The 21474-nt window shown below is 31.4% G+C and overlaps 1 protein-coding gene and 1 pseudogene across 1 annotated transcript; both read right to left on the minus strand.

Moving 5' to 3' along the window:
* LOC128182758 (pancreatic triacylglycerol lipase-like) lies at window positions 1-3986 on the minus strand. Its single transcript, XM_052851501.1, has 8 exons — window positions 3920-3986; window positions 3553-3573; window positions 2827-2868; window positions 2363-2622; window positions 1817-2036; window positions 756-857; window positions 475-588; window positions 1-335 (listed from the first exon to the last, which is right to left on the minus strand). The coding sequence occupies exons 1-8, from the start codon at window positions 3984-3986 to the stop codon at window positions 169-171; spliced, it is 993 nt and encodes a 330-aa protein (XP_052707461.1). The 3' UTR covers window positions 1-168.
* A 10291-nt stretch (window positions 3987-14277) lies between these two features.
* On the minus strand, window positions 14278-18952 carry LOC128185487 (pancreatic triacylglycerol lipase-like; annotated as a pseudogene).
* Window positions 18953-21474: the final 2522 nt, after the last annotated feature.

Raw genomic sequence — 21474 nt, forward strand, 5'->3', positions numbered from 1 at the left:
AACAGCTTCAGATAAACGCATTTATTGATAAACAATGATCGTCAAACATAATGAAAGCTTACAATCAATCATTTTAGCTTCTTGAAATGTTCAATTCTACTCAGAACCATCTGTTCTGCAGTAGGGAAAAGCAGTTGCCGTGACCCCGTAGTATGTACCGGCAGAATCTTATTTGGTATCATAACCCCAGTACACACACTTGTCACGACTGCATTTAGAAGCCAGAAATTTCTTCCAGGTACATTCACAAGCTCTCAGTTTACAGTTGTCTCTGGCCGACTCTACGAAGTAAGCCACGGCTTTAAGATGACCACACGCTTTGTCGAACGTTGCTCCTTGAAATGTGAAATTGATAAATATGGAATCGTAAAGTAAAGAGATGATAATTAAGATGTATACCAGACGAAAATGCTGCCTTCTGTCAAAATCAAACAAAAGTATTTCGGACACATTCATGAATCTATTAAATCTCACTTTTAAGAGCGTGGATTCTGACAGGGTTTTTCGGGTTATAAGTACACCCTGGTTGTCTTCTTCCTCCATTTACATACACGTCAAGATGTCCGCAAGGTTTTTTCATTCCATAGCCTGTGATGTAACAAGATAATGTATAACGATTAAAAGAGCTAGATAGTCGTAGTATTTTCAAATAGTATTTATTTTTAATAGCCTCTGTATTAAAATATGGAAATACATTGAAATATATAGGTATAAGGCAAGTTTTTATGAATGCGTTACGATTTAACATTGCCCACCAAAAGGTCTCGCATCTGTATGAATGATGTCTACAAATTTAGCACTTTCTTTGCTGATTCCAAATTCCGTATCTTCAAACAATGGACTCGCTGGATCTAAGCCTAAATTAGACATATAACTACTGTTTTAAGAAACTTTGATACACATCTGAATGTCATTTACAAGTAAAAAATGTAGTTTAAAATTGTACAAGCATGAATACTTCTTAATCATGTATGCAATATACCGGTGTAAAGCAGTGTAGTTTATAGTGTATTCCATGGATTCTCCTTTTATCCTGTTTTTATGATAACGGTATGAATTGTATTTTCCAATATTGAAAAAGATTTAAAAACTGAACTTTATTTATTTTACAACGATTGATAAGCAAGTTCTACAACTTATATTAATATCTCTCGTTGGCACGGATGTTAGCGCGAGGGGGTCATTGGTGTGGGAAGAAGCCGGAGTACCCGGAGAGAATTGAAAAAGATTATGAATATATTTATATACACGATATAAGAACAGCTGCTTAATGACAAAAACAGAACAATACCATACATGTATATCATTAATCTATGACTTTAATGCCATAAAAATTTAGTGCTGTTTGTAAAATGGATATAAACCTTAATTTTCAACGAATTTTCAATATTTATACAAGAAACAAAAATGTTATCTAATTCAAAATTTTACGATAGTCAGATACATCGGTTATAGAATAGAAATAATCAGAAATTGAAAAAAATCAAGTACAGTTGAACTTCGGTATTTCGAACAATTATATCTCGAATACAATGGATATGTCGAAATGGTTATTAGTCCCAACCACTTTTGCTTAATGTATCTTACCCTCGATATTTCAAATACACAGATATCTGGGAGTTTTTAAACAGCCTCATCTTGTCTAATATTACAAAGTTTGAATGTATTCTTCATCGCGTCATTTAAAATTGAATATAACTCTCTAAGATTTCAATGTTAGACTATATTGATTAGATTTTGAAATAATAAGAATACAACGTAATAAATGTTATATTATAATATAGTTAAATGATAAATCAAAAAGCAGATCAAGTACCAGTAATACGGTTGACTTTCCCCTTGGCGAGTTTCCCTGCCTCCGCCGCTGCGTGGGCACCCAGACCTTGACCTATGAGATGGACCTTGTCCCAGGGGATCTTGTTCTTGACCAGAATCATGTACACGTATGCCCCCACGGTCTGAACGTTGGAGGAAGACTGACGGTAGTTCACTCCGGCTCCCTTACCCCAGTCAATCAACAGAACATTGTTACCTTTCTGAAAAGCAGGACAACCATATTTAACATCATATCATTTCATTAAAAATGTCAGTAAATCGCATAAATTCGGTTAATTTATATAATATTCACTCTTTATATAAAGTATTCTTGAAACGTTTTTTATCAATATTCTGCTAAGGTATAATGTTTGATTACATTAATCATTCAATTGATTTTTTATAAACTTTATGGATATATTCTCTAAAACTATTGAAGCAGGTAACTTTTGCATTTACAAAGTACATAAAACACACACACGTAATGTCAGTATGATTTTGAGGTTGATTCATTCAAATATGTAACGTCAAAATGGTACTTTCTGACCTGTTTTAGCATACTAGCCAGGTCACGTATTTCGGGAAGTGATGTGTCCACCAAGTATCCATGTATGATGATGTCGGTTTCCTTTGTTTTGTCAAATTTATCCGGAAGGCTTGTTTGCTCTTTAATACCTTCTGAACCTTGAAACCAGATACTTTTCAGTCCCATATCCCCAGGACTCTCCGGGCGTTTATCAAAGCGTTTTTTCATGCACATCTTGACGGCCAAGATGGCAAAGCATAAGCTAGTGGCGTTAACCACACCTGGAATTGTTAATGAACAATATTTGTATATTTTCCACCCTAACGATCTCGTTAAGATCAATGTTTATTTGTTTTTTCGGTTTATTTTTGCATATTCGGGATATTAGCAAGATCGTATATTACCTTTTTGATAAGAAGGATGCTTAATTTTTATTAGTATATTTTTGCATAATGAGGAAATTACAAGTAACTATTTTTTTTTACCTTCCCCAGTTCTGGAAGTCAAAGCATCCGAAGTTGTGTCTCCTTTAATATCCAAATATTAGACTGTAAGTTTACAGACTTGGCAAATAAAGACAAATATTTTTGAAGATCAGTTCATTTGTTAGTAATGGAGAAATGCTTATCGACTCTTCTTTTTTCCATTTCAGATTTGATCACATATTCAATCTTGTTTCTGTGTACTTGTGGTATGCGTTGAAAGAAGAATAGCTTTGCTACATTTTATGAAATGCTGCATTAAGGACATAAATACCAAATATACGACTGATTTAAATTATGCTTAAGATTAATTATTTAATCCTTGAAGAGTTCTTCTCTACTATTAAATTGCTTAAAAATAGCTTATGCATATTGTTACCTAGTTGATAACATTGCCACCCGATGCAGTTTATTTCAATTGAATGCATATCCATAATTTTATATTAGAGAATGAACAATGCATACCAGAAATAAGCGCGAAATTATAATGATTAAACACCATTCGCCCATTAAACATATATGATAAAACATATCTTATAGAGTAAGTTATTTAGTTAAACAACAAACATTCAATGGCAAACTTGTAAAATGCTTATCAGAAAACAGGAATATGCAGAAATATAGAAAAAACCACCGACTTTAATCTAATCATTCCTAACTAACTCAACAGTTATAATGGTGATACTCTCAGCAACCGTGAACTACATTTTTAATTGAAGAAAAACTTACTTTTTCCGGCCCCACCACAAACTACAAAGTGAATTTAAATAAAAAATATATAAAAGTACGTATACATGTAGAACATAAATATTTCCAGGCAAACCAGAACTATACTGTGGTCATCGCTTGCTCCTGGATTAAGGGTAGGGGTAAATGTATTTGGCATTTTTGTTCGTCTACATTGTTCGGAGTTCGTATTGCAGGGATTATTGCTTGGATATTTAGGCAAGCAAAACAAACAAGGAAAAAATCAGTTGATAATAATTAGACAACTTAAACATTACATCCACATATCTGTTTGAATGGAAAAAAAAATATGTAAAGGATTAAGTGAATAACCACGAATATAAGTTGTTAAGATAAAAATATAACTTACCTGCCATGTTGGAACAGTAATAGCTATGATGTCCCCCCATTTTGGTATATATCTTACCTGTATTCATTTGCAAGAAATATCTTCCTTTTTATAATTAAAGGCATTGTTTAAACAACAAACATATGTTATATTGTAAATATTTACCGGTTTTATCAATATCTAAAACGACAGCATAATTTACATATTGACACCCACTGCGTATTTTCTACCATTTTTAAAAGATATATAATTGCATTTCATACAGCCATGAAAATACCACATCATGATCCAATTAGATAACATTGATTTGTCCGCATACAAAGAACTAATTTTATTGTAAATAAAACATTTTTGGGAACAAATTTGTTATTATTCATAGGATATATATGTCAATTTTATATCTCTTTGTAAATCAAGCTGGCATTATAAATTTATAAAAATCAGATGTACGCATGCAGGAGGTCTATCCCTTAACACCCTATGGTCAAGATACCCAGATTGTTTGATAGTCTGTAATTTGCGTTTGCGCATAACAGGGTCACCGAGTGTTAGGTGCCCAAAATGTTCTTCACCATAGTTCAATTAACACGTCTAGCATCGAATCTCTTTATGAAATTATTGTCGTTATATATCATGTCATATGTGAATATTATCTCATTATTATTTTCTCTATTCTGGCTTCTGGACGCAAAATTTTTTCATGAACTTTGTTTTACCCACCAACCCTCATACCTTTAAACATACGATATAGTATGTAAGACTTTGTACTTTTCCCCATATTTTTATATGAGCACTTTTTATTTGTGAGATGGCGGTTTTTAACCCCACCTTTGCAAAATTATTTTCATTTATTTAATGTTTTTTTTTTAAATTATTTACTCTATTGTTTTCATTTCAAAACAATACAAAGGTTCATTAAATAAACGACCTTTAATGCAATAATTTTATCAATTTTCTTTGCAAAAATTCTAAGACTCATTGGATAATGTTCATGTACAAGTTGTTTGGTTTATGGTGGGTTTCCTTAACTGACAAAAATGTGGTTGACAAAAATGCACATTACGGTACATTTTAAACTGTAAAACCATTGAATGTTTACCAAAATGTTCAAAATGTTTATAACAATCATTTGGTGATTGTGTTTTAGGCCAGAAATAAACTCCTACTATAAATGAAATTTCACCTGGAAATGGATTGAATTGGTAACTTCATTGATAGCAGAAAAGTATACCGGATGCATGAAAATATCTAGTGCATGAATACCTTTTAAAAAATTATCTTCCATTTTCCTAAAAAAATTTATTTTCTATATTATAGCATCCTTATTTTAAATAATTAATTTTTTTCCCTACCTCCATTTTGGTATCTCAGTTACTTCAAGGAAATATATATTAATTGAGTTGATAATTTAAATCCATCAGACGTGTTTTTTTTTTTAATTACTTGGAATCTTTTATGATTAATTAATCCCCATTTCTTTTTTCTTTTTAGCTCACCTGAGCTGAAAGCTCAAGTGAGCTATTCTGATCACATTTTGTCCGCGTCCGTCTGTCCGTCCGTCTGTCTGTCCGTCTGTCCGTCTGTAAACTTTTTACATTTTTAACTTCTTCTTTCAAACTGCTTGGCCAATTTGAACCAAATTTAGCACAAAGCATTCTTATGTAAAGGCAAATATAAATTGCAAAAATGAAAGACAGATCTTCATTCAAAGCGGAGAAAACATCGAAACTGTAGAAAAAGGGGGGTGCATTTTTAAAAATCTTCTTCTCAAGACCTACCAAGTCAAATTCAATGTAATTTAGCAAAAGTAATCCCTACTGGTACTGTACCAGTTATCGGCTAAGACCAGTTATCGGCTAAACTGAGGTTTCGGGTTTATAGCACGGGACAATCCAAGATTTTTTAATTCAGTCGTCTTTTTCGAATAAAGAAAAGTAAGTTTGATTGAAAACGTTTTTGAATATGTTTTAAACATGAGCTTAAACGATCATTGTTTACCACTGATATTACATCTTTGCACTTTCAGCAGTGGGGGAAGTGACGTAATAAGTCAAAAATAGAATATTACCTCTTTGTTATACGTTATCATATCCCTTCTTTGATTTGGCATATAATATCAATACATATAACATGTATAAACAAAAGGAATTTATTAATTTCCGAGAGATTCGTAGCGCAGTTGAACGCCTGATTGCACAATAATGTATTGAATACGTGTACGATTTGGTGAATTACCGTATGATAATAAAAGAGTAATTAATTGAGTTTTGTTTAAAATGTATCACAACCCCGACTACTTTAGTCTGACCCCACAAGGGACATAATTCAAATTTCATTTATCAGAGTATAAAATCAAAATGTACAGGGATTTTACTGTGTTATTATCACGAGGCCGATGACTGGTACAGTAGGTCGTAAAAACTCGGCAAATTCGGGGCCTGATAAAATTCACAAAACAAGATGTTTGCAGTTCTAAACAATGATATAAACTAATAGATTGATAAATAAGGAGTTCATTATTTAAAATATGGCAAGTTTTATCCAAAAATATCAAGAAATAAGAAAATACGAAGAGAAAACATTAAATTTTAGCCGATAATTGGTACAGTGCCAGTACGGAAAGGAAAATATAAATTGCAAAATTTATGGGCTAATTCTGTTTCAAATCTGAGTTATTACGAAAATAATAAGAAAGAAAAGGCGTGTTTCAAGCAATTTATAGCATCCATGAGTCTTGGTAAAATGGGTAGGCATGACCGGGCCAGGGCAAAACAAAAGATTGACAGTTATTAATCTGCCAATCTCATTAAAATTTCAAGATATTTACTGACCAGTTTATTTGTATTCGCTGTAAATATTGCTGCAAAATAATGCTTAATTGGAATTGACGATTGCCGATCTGCATGCCCCGGCTTTTATTTTGCCCCGGCCCGGGTTTGCTTACCCATTTTACCAAGACTCGTATTCCATAATTCTAAAACGAGGTTCTTTGTTTAAAGCAGCCATGACACTATATGATAAAAGGGTCGATCTGACAATGATGAATTTGTTTGTTGTGCAACAGTTCGTGTAAAAAGGGAATCCTTGAAACATGCAAAATACATTGGTGCCGATTTTGTGAAGTAAATTGAGGCTAAACATTTCAATGCGTTGACAGTTTTCACATATGACGGTAGTGTTAGTTTGTTGTGATTTTCGTTTCGTTTTCATTTATGCTTTGCGTTAACCTGGCAACTGTCGCTTGTATTTCCTGATTTTTATGTATCAAATCAAACAGAGACTTCGCGGTAAATCAAACAGTTTACTGTTTACCTGCGCAAATTAAGCAACATCAGACCTGGGGGCCATAAAAGTTAGACGAGCTCACTTTTGATCTAAGTCTCACTTTTATCAAAGGAAGATATAGTGGAAAAGTTAGACTGAGATCGAAAGTGAGATCGTCTAACTTTTATGGCCCCCAGGCCTGATGTATTAAGAAAGAACTAAAATGCAATTCATTCAGGCTATCGGTAATTCGGTATCATCTTTTGCGTAATGGTAAAATAATGCAATATGTTTTGTTGAGATGCTCGGCATTTTCTCGAGTTTATTCAGTTTAAATAGAGTTTAATATCGCTGACGGAAATATGTAGGTATATACATGTATATGATTCATTTTGAAAAATAGTGTTCTTTATTTGTTATAGTGCATGTTTCTTGTGTTTAATTGCTTACAATTTCTATTTACCATATTTGAGTGTTAAGCTTCGAATTATTAGCAAGATACAGAGATTTGCTCACAATTCTATGTTCGTACACAGATCTGAGGCCATTCATTTTTTTCCATTTTAAATGCCGAATAGGAAATACCAAGTTAAAAATCTTAAGCTGAATGTAATAAACTCATGTGAACAAAATATGACTCAAACCTAGCAAAATTTTGAGCTCTGTATCTTGCTTATAATTCTACGATTGATGCTGAAATTTTGGTTGATCATTAGAATCTTTATGAATTAGAGTATGTTAAATACTTGTACACAAAAAATTAAAGAATAATATGCTGTATATAACTACTCTCTGGGGCCCCCTCTTTATACAATGAATAATGTGAAATGTGAGTAAATAAAAACGACATCGTTAAAACAGTTTCCATAGTTCTGACACATTTCTGTTGCGGAGATAAAAGAATTATCGCTATTCCTAAGAAAATATTACAGCGGAAAATTATCCTGGTTTGTAGCCATTTGTTATTTTTGAATAAAAATGAAAATAATGGGTGGGGCATAGTAAATTAGAGTGATGTGCCTGTGAATACGGTAACATTGATTTTTATAGCTCTTTAACATGTCACGTGACAACATTTTTCATTCCAGTGTATTCATCAATCAAGTGTGAGTAAAGTTATAAAAGTTACGAGTTTACACGAGGTAAACAACAGTCATTTAATTATAATGGAGAAGACAAATTAAATTGTTCAATATTTTTTATTCGAGAAATTGAGCGCATTTAGGTGCAATTTTCTTCTTCACATATATACATGTTTTTTTTTTGGATAAAATACAATAACTATTCTATTTAAAAAAAAATACAATAACTAGTAAGTAGTTGAGAAAGAAAATGTACCTAAATGCTGTCATATATTTTGATCCCTTTATTAAGTGGGGGAGGGGGGGGGGGGTCAGAACGAAAATACGGGGAATTAGAAGTTATAGAACAGTGTACCTCTACCAAATATTTAGTTTTATATCTTGCCTAGGATTTTCTTATTCTGTGTAAAAACAGTATTTCATGAAGGTACAATGTCAAAGATTACATGTATGCAAAAATAAGTGTAAAATTTGAATACCTTACAATATTTATTTTTTGTTTATCTACCGAGGGCCATATGGCACAATATCTTTTGAACGCCCATTGTTGCTCAGGTGAGCGATGTGGCCCCATGGGCCTCTTGTTTTAAAATTATAGTCATTTGTACAGCGTAACCCCAAATCTCCCCTAACCTTTCCTTTCTATGCTATGGATATGACCCAATCAGTTGAACAGATGACCATTTTATCTATATCTTTGGTTGTAGTTTACAATAAAGAGTTAGCAAACCATATACACAATTTAAACTTTATGCGTGAGGAACAATGATTATGATTCTGTATAAAATATATATGACTTATAAATGTACATTTTTATGTAGATAAATATATAGGAATTAATAACTAGGAGGTTTAGCCTTTTCGTTAACAATACCAATAATTTTTACATAACTTGCTTATTAAGCTCACATTGTTTGAGGAAAAAAGCTCGTTAAATTTAAAAATATTTGTTCTAAAAAGAAAACATTTAAGAAATGAATTCAATATTTATTTGTTTTATACGATATAAAATGGTTTGGGGCAGTTTACGCTTTATAAACCGCAAAGCAGTTTATAAAAAGTGTAAACTGTTTCATACCATTTTATATCGTCAGTCGTATTCATACGTTTTTGACGTTTGTCCTACTATGACGTAGGCAACATTCTTTATACGATACAAAATAATTTTTAGCCAATCAGAAAGCGTGTTACAACCAGAATTAAATAATTTTGGTATATACTTCAATTTTCTCTTTCGTTTTTCAACACAGCGCAACACAAAATATAGTGAAATGTATCTCGAATGTCTCTTTTACATCAACTACATAACCTGTTACTTCTTTCTATGTCATTTTATCTACCATACATTGTCCCAAGGTTTTGTTTTTTGTACAAGATTAACCAATAATAATTTTTTCAATTGAATCAGTTTCAACAAAATTAAGGACATTCTGAGTCGGAGTATTTACACATATTCCACACAATAATGGCATATGTTTATCAGAATATAACTTGTTAAAATTTAGAATAGAAAAATCAATGACATTAACAAAACTCTATACTACTAATGCAATAATCAACCACACTTGATTTTATATCATTATAGTAAATTTTCCTTCTTCTAATCGACCATTCATCAAATAAATATTATTATTTCTACAAAAATTTAGAAAAACATTTCCGAAAGTCTATAAATTCAAAACTCTGGTTCAATTTCATTAAATGCTTTGCTTTAGCTATATACAGAATTTAAACAGACTCCAGAGGTATGTAAACAATTCTTAAAATAAAATCTTCAACAGAATTTACTTAAACAGACTTTAACTTTAGTCAGTGTACATATTTACTATCAGTGTGAACAATAAAACATAATCATTTAGAGATCTTTTGATGTTTTGTAGCCGACAACAATGCCTCCAGAGCGTATGTACAAATATTCTGGTCTATTTTTAGCATCAAATAAAAATTAATTGTACTAGTTTCTGTAGAACACAAAATGACATAACACGTCAGAAAATTTCGGATAATTTACACGTCTATTGAGTCCACAGACATTAAGTCCTAGTATTTTGATATTTCTGTCTAATTTGACATCCAAAATGTCTACAGAACGTGTTTCAGTCGAATTCTCCTGAAACGAAAATTTGAATGAGATGGCTGAGTCACTGTTTACATTTGGTAATTCACTGGATGCAGAACCTCAGTGGTTGTCCTACCTTGTGCTCGCTAAACTTCTTCTGTTGAATGGGTGGAATTTACGCGACGTAACGTGGAGGCGCGGATCCCTTTTTTGTGGTACATAGTTTGGGTGTTCCTGATTTTTATCAGACTAAAAATGAATAAACTTGAAATGCACAATTTGTTAATTTACATGGTGTTGTTTTCCATTTTCAAAAGATTTTTTCTTTGAAATTGTGAATACCACCTTCCATTCTGTGACATAAGATAGGTCCAAGATCAAGGTACAAGTTGTGCATGTTTCTTCCATGATCAAAACAAACTTTATAATTTACAGCTTGACTTTTTTATGATAAACTTTGACTCCATCGTAAAGATTTCACCCTAGTCTTAAGGTTAAAAAAAAGAAGATCAGCAACGTTGTACAAATATTTTCCTATTCGATGTATTAAAAATGTTTGAACAAAAAAGTATAATGTTACCAATGTTCTATTGGAGACGATGTTCAAAATATTTTGAACGCCTTTCCAATTGCAATAAAAATTAGAGGGGGGGGGGGGGTCAATATATCGCGGCCATAACATTTTAAAGTCATTGTCCAATGGGAATTCAAATAAGGTAGAGGGTTCAAAATGCTGCAGCTATAATGTTTTAAACACCTTCTCAAAAAAACAATGAAAGTTAGAAGTAGGGGTTCAAAATTTAGCGGCCATAATATAATGAACCACGGGTTAAATATTTCAAACTCTGAATTGAGCTTATAATTCTGCAACTGACGCTCCAATTTTTGATGATCATTAAAAAAGCATTGAAAAGCATTGTGTAATGTGAGTTCAAGAGAAAGTATCACATATTTTAAATTCTAAGCTTTTCATCGATTTACAATACATATCCATTTGTTATATGTTCAACACAAGTGCATACTGTTGACATTCCAAAACTATGTACGGATACGAAGAATACCTTTGGAAAAGTAAATTAAGTTCAAGCCTTTAATGTATACAACTGTTAAATATTGATACAGGTGTTCAAATTATTTCATCATATATATTCTACCACTAACTTACTACCTACCACTAATGCTTTTCCAGCATTCTCGAAACTATTTTCTTTTAACACTTCTCACTCGTTCATCCGTCCAAGTTAAGTATAGCAATGTTTGAGTGTGACAAGATTCGTAAATTAATTACCTTCAAACTGTTATTTTCATGTGACTGAAAATAAAAAGAATTTACTATATATTTTTGACATAAAACCATTTCATATTCATCTTTTTGACCAGTTTAGGTGAAATGTCTCTGCTGTTCCAGAGAAGTAGATGGCAATGAGACAAATGACCTGTGCAGCCGACGACGAAACAACGGTGCCATATACTAACGTTAAAACACATTTTGACACAGCAATCACACCTAATATTTTTTCTGGTAAGTTGAAAAATTAATTCGAATGCAAGCAAAATCCTGTCTACAAACGTGAGGCGAAACGGTTATATGGATGTCAAACACCATAATACTGAAAAATACATATAATAGTTTGATGCGTTCATGTTTCCAGTAATACTGAGATATTTATTTGAAACATAGAAATTTCTATGTTTTAAACGGTTATATACAACAAGACTAAAGCAGTCCGAATCTTACAAGCATCGACTTAGCGCATTCATTATTGTTTGGTTTCATATTCCGTTGAGTTTTTACATTCCCCATGATAGTTGTTTTTAGATCAGGGATGGGGTCAATTACATTGGAAAGTAATGAATTAAATTACAATTACTTGCTTAAATTCTTCAATTAAATTACCATTACCATTACAAGAGTTTTCAAATGTAATTAATTAAATTACAATTACTTTGCAAATGTAATTAATTAAATTACAAATTACATTTTGAAATTCATAAAAATTTAATAAAACTATAACTTATCTACAACACATAAACATTTAAGGAGATATGTCTATAATGTGAATAAAATTTCGTCATAATTAAAATACTTTCACTGTTTGAGAATTTGCTTACTACTTTGATAAGTAACAATTTTTGGAAAGAAAAAATATAAATTTGGTTTTATTGTTTATTTCAAAACGCAGGTATCGGTAGTCACAATATGGAGGTGTCCCTTAATATTCAATAAATATTTGAAAGTCATATCCCATAACCTACATCTATCATGTCAACGCAAGTATTTCCAGCATGCAAAACTATTAAATGAAAACTTTATCCTTTGCATTTTTATACACTTTTTTTTCCTTTATAAATACAATGCCAAATTACAGGTTAATCTCAGGTAGAGGGCAGACTATAATTGTTATCAAAACACAATTCACACCTGTTGTTCTCTACCTAATTATCAAATGTTTGCAATAAGGGAACACACCCTGTGGACATGTTAGACATCAAAAACTTAAAACCCATTTGAAGCCATGTATTTTAGCTCTATGTATTTTAGGCTGCATGACTTGATAGTTTATATAACACTGATTTTGTTTTTAAATTAAACAGTGATGTTTTAATCTAACTCAATGATAATTGACACACTAATTTTTCTAATAAGAAGGGAAATAAGTATTTTTTTAAGAAAAAAGAGATCAAGCAAATCATCAAATACATGTACTTAATTAAATTTGGGAAACTTATTATTAAATATTGAATCACTAAAAAAGTTCATTCTGAAAAATATTAAGTATGATAGCTATAATAATAGTTCAATGCTTTTTAACTTCTCATCCTAACTTGATCTTGTACCATTGATAATGTGGGGAACAATGGGTAGTGGACAGCTTCATATTTATATGTACATCAGTGTGTAATTGAAAGTAATTGAAAAGTAATTGGAATTACATGTAATTGAAAATTTGGCCAATTACACATTACTTTCAATTACATCAAAATTTGTAATTAATTACACTCAATTACCATTACAAATTACCATTACCCCATCCCTGTTTTAGATATATATGATGTTATTTTTCATAGAGAAATAGTATTTGCTATGAAATATTTTGCACTTTGGTTTAACTATCTAAAATAAATGTATCATACATGTGTAAAGATATTGATAGAAAAATATTCAACAATTCAATATTACCTACAAAAGCAATAAATTGAGTAGATTTAATTTTTTAACACATTTTAAATACATACTTTGATAAATACATCTAATTCTATTTTTTAATGTAAAAGTTTCCGTGCTACGACGTTGTACCCTGAAATAACAACACCTATGCAGTTAATTGAACAGTGCATGCTCGAAAATGTTGTTTTAAAAAATAACACCCAACATGCAACTAATAAATAAACCTACGTGTTAAAATATGAAATAATAGCTTCATTTATGATTGAGATTGCAATTTGAAACACGTTGCAATCATTGTACCGACACTGTACTAAAAGACCGACATATATAGAAGACACTATAAAATATAAATATGAATAAGGACAATTTGACCAACCCTCGTTCTATTACTTTTTGACAAATAAACCTCAAACCTAACACTGTTTTCAGAATTTTAAGATATACCACTTTAAAGAAAATTTGGATAATGCACCTTTTATTAATGTTGTAGAGGTTCCCTAGCTCATTTTAACAGTGTGCATATGGCACTAGTTTGTTTACTAGCCATAATGTAGATACAATTGTTCAAAGAACTATGTTATTTATGGTAGAAAAAAAATATCCAATGTCAACTATTGCAAACGGATTGCCTTGTGTATTAGTCCGGATGGAATGCTTGTTCGCTCACCTGAGCTGAAAGCTCAAATGAGCTATTCTGTTCAAATTTTGTCTGTCTGTCCGTCTTTCCGTCTCTAAACGTTTTACATTTTAAACATTTTTCAAGAACCACTGAGCCAATTTCAACCAAACTTGACATAAAGCACCCTTAGGCTAAGGGAATTCAAATTGTGAAAAATAAAGATCATATCTTTATACAAGGGGCGATAATTAGGAATTATTTAAAATTTCTTCTCGAGAACCATTTGGCCAGGAAAGTTAAAACGTTTGTGAAAGCATCCTCAGGTAGTGTAAATTAAAAGTTGTGAAAATCATGACCTTCTGGGTAGGGTGGGGCAACAATGGGTTTGACTTTTTACATAAGAATATATAGGGGAAAGCAGTTGCCGTGACCCCGTAGTATGTGCCTGCAGAGCCCTCTGATAAATCATAACCCCAGTACACACACTTGTCACGACTGCATTTAGAAGCCAGAAATTTCTTCCAGGTACATTCACAAGCTCTCAGTTTACAGTTGTCTCTTGCCGACTCTACGAAGTAAGCCACGGCTTTAAGATGACCACACGCTTTGCCGAACATTGCTCCTTCAAATGTGAAATTGAAAAATATAGAATCGTAAAGTAAAAAGATGTTAAGATGTATTTCGGACGAAAATGCTGCCTTATGTCGAAATTAAACAAAAGTATTTCAGACACATTCATGAATCTATTAAAGCTTACTTTTAAGGGCGTGGATTTTGACATGTTTTTTCGGGTTATAAGTACACCCTGGTTGTCTTCTTCCTCCATTGACATAAATGGAGATGTCTGCAGGGTTTTTTCATCCCATAGCCTGTGATGTAACAAGATAATGTATAACGATTAAAAGAGCTAGATAGTCGTGGTAATTTTTGAAAACATTTATTTTCATTAGACTCTTTATTAAAATATCGAAATACATTCAAATATTAAGGTATAAGGCATCTCATGGATGCGCTTAGCTGCAATAATGTAGCCCTCTCCGATTTTTTATATCTGATGTTTACTGGAGAGGGCTACAATTCCAAAGTATCTCCGTAATGGTGCAAAATTTTTTTTTTAATGCGGCTGACTTCGGTCTGAAAAGATCGATTTTATATTTGACTTCTTTTAGATAAAATGATTTTTTAATTCAGGTTGAACAAATTAACCGTATATAAATCAAAACCAGATAAAACACATCAGCATGTTTACCAGTCGTCTTTTTCAGCAGCCATGACAGTTCTCGCGTGATTTTATGGGATGTACGCTTGGAGTTTTGATGGGCTTGATAACGTGAATGTCAGAGTAAATAATCGATCTTACCTCGTTATATCACTAAAACATCATTTAAGGAAATGGTATATGATGGAAAATTCATATTTACCGCGTTAATTATGTTTAAAATAGGGGAATTCCAATATTCAGTTCAAGATCCGCTCCTGAATTCTCATTGGCTGTCCCAAAATATAACCGGACAAGGTCAGTAAACATGGCGGACAAATTCAACTTTCGTTGTTGACATACACGAAAAATAACCGATATATGCCAAATATGGACTATACTTGATATTTTTGGATTAATTTATGCCATAGACATCTACAACGTTAGAGTTCAGGTAAGAAATGCAAATGTTATTGTCATCTATAAACGATTTGAGACGAAATCGTTGCGGGAGTGAATCACTCCCGCACTTGCACCATTACGGAGATCCTATGGAGTTGTAGTCCTCTCCCAAAAAAAAAAAAAAAAAAAAAAATCGGGAGAGGGCTACATTATTGCAGCTAGGATGCGCTATGATTTAACATTTCCCCACCAAAAGGTCTCGCATCTGTATGAATGATGTCTACAAATTTAGCATTTTCTTTCCTGATTCCAAATGCCGTATCTTTAAACAATGGACTCGCTGGATCTACGCCTAAATTAGACAAATAACTACTGTTTTTAAGTACTTTGATACACATCTGAATGTCATTTTACAAAAGTAGTTTAAAATTGTACAAGCAATAATACTTCATTTCATGTATGCAATAAACCGGTGTAAAGGAATGTAGTTTATAGTGTAGCTCATGAATTCCCTTTTTATCTTTATGATAACGGTATAAATTGTATTTTCCAAATATTGATAATGATTTTCAATATGAATATATACATGATATAACAAAAGCTGTTTAATAACCAGAACAAAACAATACCATACACGTATATCATTAATCTATGATTTTATTAACATACAAATATAGTGCTGTTTGGAAAATTAATAAAAAACTCAAATACGCTACGAATTTTCAATATTTATGCCAAGAAACAAAAGTAATATATAAATATTATTCTTCTAATTTGAAATCTGAAACATTAATGTTTCGAATACAATGGATATGTTGAGTTTTTAAACATTCTCATTTTTTTTTCTATTTAACGAAGTTTAAATATTTTCTTTATTGCGTCATTTAAAATTGAATATAACTCTCTAAGATTTCAATGTAAGACGATATTGATAAGAGTATTCTAAACTGAATATGAACACAACGTATTTAATGTTATATTATAATATTAGTTCAATGAAAAAGCAAAAAACATGTCAAGTACCAGTAATACGGTTGATTTTCCCCTTGGCGAGTTTTTCCTGCTTCCGCCGCTGCGTGGGCACCCAAACCTTGACCTATGAGATGGACCTTGTCCCAGGGGATCTTATTCTTGACCAGAATCATGTACACGTATGCCCCGACGGTCTGAACGTTAGAGGCAGAGTGACGGTAGTTCTCTCCTGCTCCCTTACCCCAGTCAATCATTAGGACGTTGTTACCTTTCTGAAAAAAGCAGGACATCCCTATTTACTATAATATCATTCATTAAAAGGTTAATAAATCACACAAGTTTGGTAAATTTATATAATATGCAGTCTTTATTTGAAGTAATCTTGAAGTATTTTCTTCTATCAATATTTTGCTGATATTTAATATTTGAATACATTAATCATTCAAGTGATTTTTTTTATAACCTTTATGGATATATTCTCTAAAACTATTGAGGCAGGTAACTTTTGCATTAACAAAGCACGTAGGGCATACACACGTAATGTCAGTTTGATTTTAAGGTTGATTCATTGAAACATGTAGCGTCAATATGGTACATTCTGACCTGTTTTAGTATACCAGCCAGGTCACGTATTTCAGGAAGTGACGTATCTACCAAGTATCCATGAATGATGACGTCGGTTTCCTTTGTTGTGTCAAATTTATCCGGAAGGATTGTTTGCACTTTAATACCTTCAGCTCCTTGAAACCAGTTACTTTTCAGTCCCATATCCCCAGGACTCTCCGGGCGTTTATCAAAGCGTTTGTTCATGCACATCTTGACGGCCAAGATGGCAAAGCATAAGCTAGTGGCGTTAACCACACCTGGAATTGTTAATGAACAATAATTGTATATATTCCACCCCAACAAAGATCTCGGTTTATTTCTGCATATTCAGGAAATTATCAAAATCTTATCTTACCTTTATGTTCAGAAGGATGCTTAATTTTTGTTGGTATATTTTTGCATAATTAAGAAATTACATGTAACTATTCTTTTTTACCTTCACCAGATCTCAAAGTCAAATCATCTGAAGTTGTTTCTCCTTCAATATGAAAATATAAACTGTAGGTATACAAACTTGGCAAATAAAGACAAATATTTTTGAAGACCAGTTTATTTGTTGGTAATGAAGAAATGCTTATTGGCTGTTCTTTTTTTTCATTCAGATTAGATCACAAATTCAATCTTGTCTCTGTGTAATTGTGGTATGTGTTTAAAGAAGAATAGATTTGTTACATTTTATGAAATGTTGCATAAAAGACATGAATGCCTAATATACGACTGATTTAAAATGTTTAATGTAAAAGGTTGACATACTGATAATTTATTTGTAAGCTCAAAGTAAAAAAACAAACAACAGACATATGCTTAAGATTAATTATTTAATCTTAGAAGAGTTTTTCTCTTTTTTTAATTGCTAAATTATTCATCAAGCATATTGTAACCTAATTGATAACATTTCCCCGATGCAGTTTTTAATGAAATGCTTATCCATAATTATATATTTTAGAATGAACAATGAATACCAGAAATAAGCGCGATATTTTAATAATTTTAAAACACCATTCATCCATAAAATATATATGATTTAAACATATCTTATGATTATTTTTGTTGTCCAACAAATATTTTATGGCAAACGTGTAAAATGCTTATTAAATGACATTGTAACCAACAAAATGTAAAGTTTATAATATTTGCTCAACGAACATCACTAAGTTATAAACGTGATAGAAAATGAAAAAAAGAAAATAGAGTCTTCATTTGCGTGCATTTAAAAATCATACTTTCGTATTTTATTGGAATTGTAACCTAAGGACAAAAAACTTAATTTTTCTGACCCCACCACAAACTACAAAGTAAATGTAAACCAAAAATATATAAAAGTACATGTAGAACATAAATCTTTCCAGACAAATCAGAATTACTGTGGTCATCACTTGCTCCTAAATTAAGAAAAAGAGTATTTGGCATTTTTGTTTGTCTACATTGTTCGGAACTCTTATTGCAGGGATCATTGCTTGGCATATTAGAGAAGCAAAACAAACAAGGAAAAATCAGTTATATTAATTAGACAACTTAAATATCACATCCACATATATGTTTGAATGATACATATATGTAAACTATAAAGTGAATAACCATGAGTATATGTTGTGAGGATAATATATATAACTTACATGATCCGTTGAAACAGTTATAGCTATGATGTCCTCCAATTTTGATATATATCTCATCTTAATTCATTCTTTTTTAATTAAAGGCATTATTTAAACAACAAACATATGTTATATTGTAAATATTTCCCGGTTTTATCAATATCTAAAACGACAGCCTAATTTACATATTGACACCCAATGAGTATTTTCTACCTTTTTTCAAAGATAAAAAATTGCATTTCATACAGCCATGAAAATACCGCATCATGATCCAATTAGATAATATTAATTCGTCCGCGTACAAATATACACATTACGGTACTTTTAAAACTGTAAAATCATTGAATGTTTATCAATTGTTCAAAACGTTTATAACGTTCATTAGGTGATTGTGTTTTAGGCCAGAAATAAAGTCCTACTGTTGTGTTGATTGTTTTGCACAAAAACTCTAAAAAAGGGAAAAAAAATAATATGTTTAACCATTTAAAAAGAAATGAAATTTCACTTGGAAAGGGGTTGAATTGTTAACTTCATTGACAGCAGAACTGTTTATCGGAGGCATGAAAATATCTAGTGCATGCATAACTTTCAAAAATTATCTTCCACTGTCTTAAAAAATAATATTTTCTATAATAAAATATGTATATTTTATATAATTTAATTTTTTCCTCATCTTCATTATGGTATCTCAGTTACTTCAAGGACATATCATATCAATTTAGTTGATAATTGGAATCCATCAGACGTGCTTTTTCTCTATTACTTGGAACCTTTTATTAATTAATCCCCATTTTTTTTTTCTTTTTTAAAATTATAGTCATTTGTACAGAGTAACACCAAATCCCCTCTAACCTTTCCTTTTTATGCTATTGATATGACCCAATCAGTTGATCAGGTGACCACTTTATTTTTTATCTTTGGTTGTACTTTACAATATAGAGAATACTACAAACATATACATATATTGCACTTAATGAATGAGTAGAGGAAAAATAAACAATTATTATGGTTCTGTATAAAATATATATGAAGGATAATTGTTTATTTTATTTATGAAGATAAATATATAGGATCTTGCTTAAAAAGCTCACATTGTTTGAGGAGAAAAAGCTCGTTAAATTTGACAATATTTGGTCTTAAAAGAAACAATTTGCTTTTCTCTTTCGATTTTGAACACAGCGCAACACAAAATTTAGTGAAATTCATCTCCAATGTCTCTTTTACATCAATTACATAACCTGTTACATCTTTCTATGTCATGTCATTCTATCAACCATACATTGTCCCAAGGTTTTGTTTTTTGTACAAAACTAACCAATAATAAATTATTCAGTTGAATCAGTATCAACAGAATTAAAGACAATCTGAGTCTGAGTATTCACACCTATATCACACAAACATGGCATATGTATATCAGAATATAACTTGCTAAAATCTTGAACTTTAAAAATCATTGACGTGCTTCAAAAATTTTATACTACTGATGCAATAATCAACCACACTTGATTTTATAATAGTAAGTTTTCCTTCTTCTAATCGACCATTTAATAAATACATATTATTATTATTTCTACAAACATTTTCTAAAAAAAATTTCAAAACTCTCTAAATTCAAAATCTCTAGTTCAATTTCATGAAATGCTTCGCTTGAGCTATGTACAGAATTCTCTGGATTTATGTAATCTTCGACAGAATTTACTAAACAGACTTTATCTTTAGCCAGTGTACATATTTACTATCAGTGTGTCTTTTAAAGATCTTTTGGCAACAATACCTCAAGAGCGTCTGTAAAAATATTCATGTCTATTTTTAGCATCAAATAAAAACTCAGTATGCTCTACCGGTGTAGTATTGTCTGTGTCACCCCTGCGAATGTTATTGTCATTTAAATTCTAGATCACGTGGTTTTTTTTTACCCTTTCAGTTTCGCATTAAAAATAGTCCCTCGTGTTTATAGTCTACTTTAGAGAATCTAGGTACTTGTAGTCAAATATAAATTCAAGAGGTTTATTGATTTTAAACTTTATCTTCATTAATTGGTGGATGAAATGTGTTCTAGAAATAAATGTGACAATGCAAAAAAAGTTTTGCTGTTGCGACAGTTAACATGCGTTGTAGAAATCCCCCCGAAGAATTAATTTTCGATCCGCGCCTGACCTAGTAATAATATCAATAGTGAAACAGACTGTACTATTTTATGCAGAATGTTCCTTGAAAATTTCTCGATATTCTTTATGTTTTTATGCAAAACATTTACCCATTATTTTTTTTAAAAACATGGTATTGCACACCACAAGCATCAAACATATCTATGATTTTATTAAGCACCCCAATGTTTATATTATCAACCACTCTACACGTGGTTGAACACGAACGATAACTCTGTTATGAATATCATCGTTTGATTTAAAAAAAAACCACTGGATGGTGAAATAAGACATACATCTTAAAAGATGAGAATATTATCCGAAGACATACTTCCGCTCAAAATTTCACAGGAACTGAACAAATCTCGGTGAAGTCTCGTGAACTTTCATTCGAGCACCTCTGGATTTATTACATACTTAGCAACGACAAAGAAAACATTCCGAACACATTCGCAGGGATATG

The sequence above is a fragment of the Crassostrea angulata genome, chromosome 5 (assembly GCF_025612915.1).
Source record: "Crassostrea angulata isolate pt1a10 chromosome 5, ASM2561291v2, whole genome shotgun sequence".
Classification (NCBI taxonomy): Eukaryota; Metazoa; Mollusca; class Bivalvia; order Ostreida; family Ostreidae; genus Magallana; species Magallana angulata.

Excerpts from the sequence above, each read along its gene's own strand:
- LOC128182758 (XM_052851501.1), bottom strand. The coding sequence starts at position 3,986 with ATGAATACAGGTAAGATATATACCAAAATGGGGGGACATCATAGCTAT. Across the intron at positions 2,869-3,552 it reads TTGTGGTGGGGCCGGAAAAA|GAGACACAACTTCGGATGCT; the intron begins GTAAGTTTTTCT and ends TGGATATTAAAG. Across the intron at positions 2,623-2,826 it reads GACTTCCAGAACTGGGGAAG|GTGTGGTTAACGCCACTAGC; the intron begins GTAAAAAAAAAT and ends TAACAATTCCAG.